The sequence below is a fragment of the Sapajus apella genome, unplaced genomic scaffold (genome assembly GCF_009761245.1).
Source record: "Sapajus apella isolate SASKATOON/1434 unplaced genomic scaffold, GSC_monkey_1.0 scaffold77, whole genome shotgun sequence".
In the NCBI taxonomy this organism is placed as follows: Eukaryota; Metazoa; Chordata; class Mammalia; order Primates; family Cebidae; genus Sapajus; species Sapajus apella.
Window position 1 is genome coordinate 3,105,638 of NW_022437017.1, and position 9,747 is coordinate 3,115,384.

At 54.9% G+C, this 9,747-nt stretch overlaps 1 protein-coding gene across 1 annotated transcript in view; it reads left to right on the forward strand.

Annotated features, from left to right (window-relative positions):
- The window catches only part of PRAM1 (PML-RARA regulated adaptor molecule 1), a 19,605-nt gene extending 10,915 nt beyond the window's left edge, over positions 1-8,690 (forward strand). Inside the window, exons 6-14 of the mRNA XM_032252483.1 lie at positions 1-1,312; positions 1,398-1,464; positions 1,854-1,951; positions 7,617-7,674; positions 7,778-7,886; positions 8,012-8,174; positions 8,258-8,291; positions 8,381-8,415; positions 8,524-8,690. The exon at positions 1-1,312 is cut by the window's left edge and continues 288 nt beyond it. Coding sequence (XP_032108374.1) covers positions 1-1,312; positions 1,398-1,464; positions 1,854-1,951; positions 7,617-7,674; positions 7,778-7,886; positions 8,012-8,174; positions 8,258-8,291; positions 8,381-8,415; positions 8,524-8,561 — 1,914 coding nt within the window. The 3' untranslated portion in view covers positions 8,562-8,690. The remainder of the gene's footprint in view (positions 1,313-1,397; positions 1,465-1,853; positions 1,952-7,616; positions 7,675-7,777; positions 7,887-8,011; positions 8,175-8,257; positions 8,292-8,380; positions 8,416-8,523) is intronic.
- The last annotated feature ends 1,057 nt before the right edge of the window (positions 8,691-9,747 follow it).

The following is a 9,747-nucleotide window of genomic DNA, read 5'->3' on the forward strand; positions in this document are numbered from 1 at the left end:
GAGGTCCCTGACCTCCCCGAGAAGCCCCTGCAGCCTGAGGTCCCTGATCTCCCCAAGAAGCCGTCCAAACTTGAGTTGACTGAACTCTCCAGGAAGTTCCCACAGCTGGAGGCCACTCCGTTTGCAAGGAAGCCTCTGCAGCCTGAGGCCGGTGAGGCCCCTTTGAAGGCCCCGATGCTGGAGCGCAGTACGCCTGCCCAGAAACCCCTGCAGCCTGAGCTCAGCCACCCTTCCAGACTCCCCTCCGATTCCAATTCCAGCACATTCCCCAGGAAACACTGGCAGCCCGAGGCCTGCGAGGCTACCCCGAAGCCCTCACAGCCTCAGTTTAGTACCATTCCCAAGAAGCCTCTGCAGCCTGAGTTCAATGTACACCCCAGAAAGCCCCCACAGCCTCAGGTTGGTGGCCTCCCTAAGAAGTCCCTGCCACAGGCTGAGTTCAGTGAGATCCCTCAGACAGCCCCTTGCAAGCATGAATCTAGTGACTCCCTCCCCCACTCCCCAAAACCCAACTTCACTCTTCCCAAGAAGCCCCCGCAACCTGAGTTCAGTGTGTACCCCAGAAAGCCTCCTCAGCCTCAGGTCAGTGGCTTCCCTAAGAAGTCCCTGCCTGAGTTCAATGAGGCGGCTCAGACACCCCTCTGGAAGCCTGCGTCTAGTGAGCCAAAGCCCGACTTCAATGTCTTTCCCAAAAAGCCATCCCAGCCTCAGCTGAGTGACTTCCCCAAGAAGCCCCCACAGCCTAAGCCTGGGGACCTCCCCAGGACATCCTCAGAGCCCGAAGTCAGCGTGTTTCCCAAGAGGTCGCGGCAGCCCGAATTCAAAGCGCTCTCCAAGAAACCCCTACAGCCTGAGCTGGGTGGCCTCCCCAGGACATCCTCAGAGCCCGAGTTCAACTCACTCCCCAGGAAGTTACTGCGCCCTGAGTGCCAGGGGCCACCCCGCAAGTTCTCACAGCCTGAGCCCAGTGCTGTGCTCAAGAGACAGCCACAGCCTGAGTTCTTCGGTGATCGCCCTCGAAAGCCTGTACTCCCCAGCTCTGCTTCTGAGAGCTCACTGCCGGCGGCCGTGGCAGGCTCCAGCTCTCGGTACCCGCTCAGCCCTGGGTTTGGAGTGACTGGGACACCCCACTGGAGGCCAGGAGGCCTTGTTCACAGTGGGAGGGCCAGGCCTGGCCTCAGACCCAGCCATCCACCCCGGCGGAGGTCTCTGCCCCCTGCCAGCAGCCTGGGACCCCCTCCTGCCAAGCCCCCACTGCCCCCGGTCCCCATGGATATACAGAGCTTTCGGAGACCCTCTGCAGCCTCCACAGGTGGGTGAGGCAGGGTGGCACAGGCAGGAGTGGGGCTGAGGTCCCAGGCAGTGCCGACCTCCCTGCTGCACTCTCTACCCCACAGACCTACGGAGGACCCGCTCAGCTGCTGGGCTCCACTTCCAGACCCGAGAGCCTGAAGACACCCCACAGTGAGTGTGGTGAGGAAGCGGGGAGGGGTGTGGATCATGGGGTTCAGAGGCCTCAGCCGGGCGCAGTGGCTCACAACTGTAATCCCAGCACTTGGGGAGGCCGAGGCAGGCGGATCACCTGAGAGGTCAGGAGTTTGATGACAGCTTGCTCAGTGTGGTGAAACCTTGTGTCTACTAAAAATGCAAAAATGAGCCAGGCGTGGTGGTGCAGGCCTGTAATCCCAGCTACTTGGGAGGCTGAGGCGGGAGAATCGCTTGAACCCTGGAGGTGGTGGTTGCAGTAAGCCAAGATCACGCCACTGCACTCCAGCTTGGGCGACAGAGTGAGAGCGAGACTCCATCTCAAAAAAAAAAAAAAAAAAAAAGCCTCATCTCAGGTATCCCCGCAGGGACCCAGATGAAATCTATGAGCTGTATGACGACGTGGAGCCCAGAGATGACTCCAGCCCCAGCCCCAAGGGCAGAGGTTTGTCAGTGGCCTGTCCAGGTAAGTGCAAAACATTTAGAGCAAAGGCATTCTCTGCCATGCTCCTGGTGTAAGAGTTAGTAACGTTTTAGGACCTACTGGCTCCTGCTGGAACTACATCAGGGGCCACCCCTTGGTCCCAGAGGCCAAAGGCCAGTGAGAAGGCTGTTGTAGGCAGAGATGTGGCCCAGGCTGGCAGCAGGAGGTGTGGGAACAATGAGCAAATCCAGTAATCAAAAGCAAGCATCAGGCATGATGTGGTGACTCATGCCTGTCATCAGAGTGTGACCCCATCTCTACAAAAAAATTTAAAAATCAGCCAGGTGTGGTGACAAGCACCTGTAGTCCCAGTTATTTGGGAAGCTAAGGCAAGAAGGCTGCTTGAGTCCAGGAGGTCAAGGCTGCAGTGAGCTGTGACTGCACCACTGTACTCTAGCCTGAGCAGCAGACACCCTGCCTCAAAAAAAAAAAAAAAAAAAAAAAAAAGGACTTGGCAGTATATAAAGCAGGGACATTTCAAGCCTAGCACCCAGGGGTATGACAGAGTCACTCCTGGGTTGACAAGATGCCAGGTTCCATTATTCCATCTATCCATTCATTCATCCATCCATCCATTCATTCATTGATCTACCCGTTTATCCTTCTATCCATTCATCCAACATTCCACCCACATTCATCCATCCATTCATTTATTTAGGTATTTTATTCATTTATATGAGACAGAGTCTCGTTCTGTCTCCCAGACTGGAGTGCAGTGGCACAGTCTTGGCTCACTGCAACCTCCACCTCCTGTGTTCAAGCAATTCTCCCACCCCAGCCTCCAGAATATCTGGGATTACAGGGAAGCACTGCCATACCCCGCTAATTTTTGTGTTTTTAGTAGAGATGGGGTTTCACTATGTTGGCCAGGCTGGTCTCAAACTTCTGACCTCAAGATCCACCTGCCTCTGCCTCCCAAAGTGCTTAAGAGGCACCCACAGCCCGAGTTCTTTGGTGATCTTCCTCAAAAGCCTCTAGTCCCCAGCTCAGCTTCCGAGAGCTGGCCAACATTCAACATGAGGTTCCCGGCCTCCTTCATTTAGACCCGTTGTGTTCGAGGTAGCTGAAGGGATGTCTAGGCAGAACTGGGACCTGAAACGCAGGATGGAGGTGTGGCCTGGAGGCAGGTGTGGCAGTGGCAGGGGAGGGAGACTGCCCAGGGCTAATTTTTGTCTTTTTAGTAGAGGCCTGCCTCGCCTGCCCAGCTCCAGGGTTAACGCCTTCATGAAAACACAAGCAGCTTCCAGGCAAGCACCTTGCCTGCATGTTCCTAAATCTGTACCCTCCACTCCCAATCCCCCACAAGGCAGCAAGGCAATGGCATCCCCATTTTTTCTTTTTGAGACCAAGTCTCACTTTTGTTGCCCAGGCTGGAGTGCAATGGCACAGTATCAGCTCACCGGAACCTCTACCTCCCAGGTTCAAGCGATTCTCCTGCCTCAGCCTCCAGAGTAGCTAAGATTACAGGCGAGTGCCACCATGCCCGGCTAATTTTGTGTTTTTAATAGAGACGAGTTTTTACCATGTTGACCGGGATGCCCTTGAACTCCCGCCCTCTGGTGATCCACCCAGCTCAGCCTCCCAAAGTGCTGGGATTACAGGTGTAAGCCACCTTGCCCGGTGGCATCCCCATTTTATAGATGCACAAGGTTTGCCAGGCGCAGTGGCTCATACCTGTAATCCCAGCACTTTGGGAGGCCGAGGCAGGTGTATCACCTGAGGTCAGGAGTTCAAGACCATCCTGGCCAACATGGCAAAAACCTGTCTCTCCTAAAAATAAAAATAAAAAAAATAAAAAATTAGCCAGGTGTGATGGCATGCATCTGTAATCTCAGCTACTCAGGAGGGCTGAGGCAGGAGAATTGCTTGAACCTGGGAGGTGGAAGTTGCAGTGAGCTGAGATCACACCACTGCACTCCAGCCTGGGCAACAGAGCAAGACTCTGTGCCCGTCTCAATTAAAAAAAAAAAAATAAGGCCGGGCGCGGTGGCTCACGCCTGTAATCCCAGCACTTTGGGAGGCCGAGGCGGGTGGATCACGAGGTCAAGAGATCGAGACCATCCTGGTCAACATGGTGAAACCCCGTCTCTACTAAAAATACAAAAAATTAGCTGGGCATGGTGGCGCGTGCCTGTAATCCCAGCTACTCAGGAGTCTGAGGCAGGAGAATTGCCTGAACCCAGGAGGCGGAGGTTGCGGTGAGCCGAGATCGCGCCATTGCACTCCAGCCTGGGTAACAAGAGCGAAACCCCGTCTCAAAAAAAAAAAAAAAAAAAAAATAGATGCACAAGGTTGAGGCTCTGGGAAGGGGCTTGCCCCAGCTTGCACAGCCGGTCCACGAGCTCGATCTGTGGCAGGGCTTTCAGCAGGAGCCTGAGCTCAAGCCTCTAAGGTTCTCCTGTTCTCCTTGCCAGCCTCAGAGGGCCTGGGACAGAACCTGCCTTGGGCCCTTTCTGCTTCTCCTGGGCTTTCTCCCAGAGCTGCTTGCAACATCTCCCTGTGAGCACACAGCTTCCTGGCAGGGCCCCTCCTGTTTCCGCTCCAGGGGAGGCTCTGTGGCTTAGGTCTGGGGGCCACCATTGGGGATGTAGATGGCCAGGACTGGGGCTGCTGAGAGCCTGGGGTAGTGACAACCTGCCTCTGGCCACTCCCAGCAACCCTGCTGGAATGCCCCACCCCTTCTGAGGCTAGGAGCAGCTCCCTCTCCCTAAACTTCATACAACCCCCACCCCTGGCCCGCTGTTTCTGTCACCAAACGACATTCTCCCCTTTCCTTGCCAGTCATTCGAGATTCTGATATATTAAAAAAAAAAAAAAAAAAGGGGGGGGCCAGGCACCGTGGCTCACGCCTGTAATCTCAGCACTTTGGGAGGCCGGACGCAGGCAGATCACTTGACGTTGGGAGTTCAAGACCAGCCTGGCCAACCCAGGTGAAACCCCGTCTCTACTAAAAATACAAAAATTAGCCGGGCACAGTGACACATGCCTGTAATACCAGCACTTTGGGAGGCTGAGGCGGGTGAATCATGAGGTCAGGAGTTCGAGACCAGCCTGTCCAACATGTTGAAACCCCATCTCTATTAAAAATAGGAAAATTAGCCTGGTGTGGTGGCGCATGCCTGTAATCTCAGCCACTTAGGAGGCTGAGGCAGGAGAATCACTTGAACCCTGGAGGTGGAGTTTGCAGTGAGTCAAGATCGCGCCATTGCACTGCAGCCTAGGTGATAGAGTGAGACTCCATCTCAAAAAAAAATCAGCCAGGTGTGGTGGTGTACGCCTGTAGTCCCAGCTGCTGAGGAGGCTGAGGTGGGAGGATCACTTGAACCCTGGTAATGGAGGCTGCAGTGAGCTGAGATCGCGCCTCTGTACTCTAACCTGGGCAACAGAACAAGACCTTGTCTCAAGAAAAAAGGGTGAAAAAAAGGATTCCACTGCAACGTCCCACTTCCCGGGATCTCCTGCTTCTCAGGGGTAGCATGGGCTTCTCACTGCGGGTGCAGCGTCTCAAAGGTAGCTTAGGTCTCCAGGGGCCAGATCTCTGGGCTCTCCTCTCCCACTGTCTGTCTTACCTGGAGCAGTGGCAGCTCCACTCCAGAAGTTCCTGGAAGGCTCCCCTGCAGGTGGGGAGGGCCCAGCCTTTCCTAGGATCTGAGCAGGCCATGCAGGGAAGGCAGGCAGAGGCCTCCTCAGGGTCAGCTGCAGATGAACCAGGGCTGCCTGGATGGCAGTGCCAAGAAGTGCTCTGATGTGCTGGGTTTGCAGGGCCCTGGAGTGCTGAGGTCAGGTTTGCTGCTGGTGGAGAGACTGCTCATGGCTGGGGAAGCCTCTGAGAGGCGGAAGCAGTTGGAGGGGCTGCGTGTTCTGGGTGACTGTGGATGGCCAGGCCTGGTATATGGCAGGCACAATCCAGAGGCTGGTCCCTGGGGCTGCTTGGAGGGACATTTTGACCCATTCAGAAAGGACCCACTGAGACACTGGGTTCTGGATCTTTCACTCACAGGGTGTCCGGGGCTCCCGTCTGAAGCTAATCTCTTGGCCAGCAGGGCTCTGATTTGAGGGCCTGGTCATTTGCCAGGGAGTAGCACACGGAGGCTGGCACCATGGGAGGCCCCTCAGTCCAGTGTCTCATCATCAGTCACCAGTCCAGAACACCTACCCCAGCAGCATTTTTTTTTTTTTTTTTTTTTTTTTTTGAGACAGTCTGGCTCTGTCACCCAGGCTGGACTGCAGTGGCGTGATCTTGGCTCACCATAACCTTTGCCTCTCGGGTTCAAGCAAGTCTCCTGCCTCAGTCTCCCAAGTAGCTGGGATTACAGGTACCTATCACCTTACCTGATTTTGTTTTGTTCTGTGAGACCGTCTCGTTCTGTGGCCAGGCTGGAGTGCAGTGGCATGATCTTGGCTCACTACAATTGCCGCCTCCTGGGTTCAAGTGATTTTTCTGCCTCAGCCTCCCGAGTAGCTGGGATTACAGGTGCATGCCACCATGACCGGCTAATTATTATTTTTTTTTGGAGACAGAGTCTGGCTCTGTTACCAGGCTGTGGTGCAGTGGCATGATTTTGGTTCACTGCAACCTCCGCCTTGCAGGTTGAAGCAATTCTCCTGTCTCAGCCTTCCAAATAGCTGGGATTACAGGCATGCACCACTACACCCGGCTAATTTTTGTATTTTTAGTAGAGAAGGGGTTTCTTCATGTTGGCTAGGCTGGTCACAAACTCCTGACCTCAGGTGATCTGCCTTCCTTGGCCGCCCAAAGTGCTGGGATTACAGGCGTGAGTTACCATGCTCAGCCTTTTTTTTTTTTTTTTTTTTTTTTTTTATTGAGATGGAGTTTTGTTCTTGTTGCCCAGGCTGGAGTGAAGTAGCACGATCTTGGGTCACCATAACCTCTGCCTCCCAGGTTCAAGCGAGTCTCCTCCCTCAGCTTCCCAAGTAGCTGTAGTTACAGGCATGCACCACCACACCTGGCTAATTTTTTGTATTTTTAGCAGAGATGGGGTTTCACCATGTTGGCCAGGCTGGTCTCAAACTCCTGACCTCATGATCCACCTGCCTCAGGCTCCTAAAGTGCTGGGATTACAGGCGTGAGCCACTGTGCCCCGTGGGTTCTAGGGTTCTACTGTAATGAGATTTGGGTGAAAGCATAAGGCAGAAGGGAGGATGAGGAGAGGTTGGCCCATGGATACAAAGTTAAACTTAGGAAGAAGAAATTGGGTATTCTGTTACACAGTAGGGCAATGATAGTTGACAGTAAAATATCGTGGCTGGGCACAGTGGCTCACACCTGTAATCCCAGCACTTTGGGAGGCCAAGGCAGGTGGATCACTTCAGATCAGGAGTTCAAAAGCAGCCTGGCCAACCTGGTCAAATCCCGTCTCTACTAAAAATACAAAAATTAGCTGGGTGTGGTGGCATGTACCTGTAATCCCAGCTACTCAGGAGGCTGAGGCAGGAGAATCGCTTGAACCCAGGAGGCAGAGGTTGCAATGAGCCGAGATCACGCCACTGCACTCCTGCCTGGGCAACAGGAGACTGTCACAAAATAAAAACAACAACAACAAAAAAAAACCAACAAAAAACAGCTACCAGCGTGGAGGCTGAGCGGGCAGGCCCTGCCTTGACTTGGAGTCCTGACTATCCCCAGATGAAGTGCCCTCGGTTCAGCAAGCTGCCAGGAGGCCACCGCAAGACCCAGTGCTCAGGTGCCATGGGCGGGGGGGGGGGGGATGGGGGGCAAGCTCCAAGAACCCTGAGAGGAGCACACCTTACTCACAAGTACCCCAATTCCTTGGTGGGCGTTATCAGAAAGGAGAAAGATCCCCAGCCACAGCAGTTGCCACCCATGGACCCAAAGTTGCTGAAGCAGATGAGGAAGGCGGAGAAGGCTGAGAGGGAGTTCCGTAAGAAGTTCAAGGTGAGCCTCGGAGCTAAGCAGGAGTCCTGGCAGGGCTGGGACCAGGGCCCCACAAATCCCACACTCAGAAGACAAAGGCCTAAGGGCAGCAGCACCAGCAGAGGCTCTAATGTTTTGCGCCCCAGTTTGAAGGGGAGATTGTGGTTCACACGAAGATGATGATCGACCCCAATGCCAAGACGCGTCGCGGGGGTGGCAAGCACCTTGGGATTCGGCGCGGGGAGATCCTGGAGGTGATCGAGTTCACGAGCAAGGATGAGATGCTGTGCCGGGATCCCAAGGGCAAGTGTGAGTGTACCTGGCCCCGCAGCCCCAGGAGGCCACCCCGCCACCCTGGGCCTGAGAACCTACCCTGCCCGTTCTCTCCACAGATGGCTACGTGCCCAGAACAGCGCTCCTGCCTCTGTGAGTACTGGTCCTGACTGTGTGTGTAGGGGTGCAAGTGCGGGAAATAAGGCATGGTGCCCCTTGCTGACTTAACTATGCTTTGCCAGGGAGACGGAGGTGTACGATGATGTCGACTTCTTAGGTATGTAGACACTGGTTGGGCTGGAGGGACCCTGGTGATTCCTCTGGGGGCTGCTTACTATTGGGCTTCTGGGTAGAGAGGTCAATGGAAGTTACGTTTCCTCGGCAGACCCCCTGGAAAACCTACCACTCCCACTGGGACGGTAAGGCTTGTAGGCCTGGAGCCAGGACAGCCGGCCAGCTGTGTCATTCACCCAGGAGCTCTGGATCCTGGCGCAGAAGAGTCACAGAGCTGCCTGTGCTGTGCTGAGCCCCATAAAGCCCTGGTTTAAAACAGTCCTTGCTTCCTGTCTTTTATTTTCCTCCCGAATTGGCCACAGTGGAGTAAAGGCACAGGAACCCCCTGACCAAACACAAAAGGGGGTGTGTCTGGGGTCACCCTGCCATGGTCTCACCCCTCAGGGATGAAGGCGAGGAAAGAGCAAAGGGTGGCAAGAAGCTGGCAAGCAAGGGTGGCTCCCGGTGACTAGAACCCCGCGTGCTGCCAGCCAGGGTCAGAAGGGTCTCAGGTAAGACGTGCCCTTCCACAACAGCAGCAGCAAGGCCGCCTCGCCTGCTGCACACGTGTGCTTGGCCTGGGTGGATCCCGAGGGTACTTCATGAGAGTCTGGGGTGGGGCCTATGCCCAATTCTGGCAGAGCCCAGTTATCGGATTTGGCCTGAGCCTCTGGCAGGATTGAACACGCATGGAAGCTGGCACACGGTTCAGTTTCAGCAGGAAAAACACTGAAGCAGAGCCTGATTCAAGCATGGTCTGTGCCACAGGGAGTTAACCTCACAAAAGGGAGACTGGATGGCTTGGGAGGCTTTTTTTGATGGCGTCTCACTGTGCCACTTGGGCTGGAATGCAATGGTGCGATCTTGGCTCACTGCAACCTCCGCCTCCTGGATACAAGCGATGCTCCTGCCTCAGCCTCGAGTAGCTGGGATTACAGGTACACCCCCCCACACACACACCTGGCTAATATTTGCATTTTTAGTAGAGATGGGGTTTCACCATGTTGGCCTGGCTGATCTCAGAACTCCTGACCTCAGGTGATCTGCCCACCTCAGCCTCCCAAAGTGCTGGGATGACAGGCGTGAGCCACCATGCCAAGCCTTGTGAAGCTCTGAACAGCAAATGCCCCATTATCAGCCCAGGGATAACAGCCCACAGGAAGGCAGTTTCCAAGGAAGAGTCTCCCTTTCTGAGGGCAGGCACTCACCTCTGGACCCTCAGACAAGCAAGAGTGGGGATGAGGTTCCTGGAGATCCCTGCTCCTCAGACTAGAAGCCCAAGTGGCTCTGGCTCCCCACACTTCAGGTGGTTGCCCACATACCACACACAAGCAGG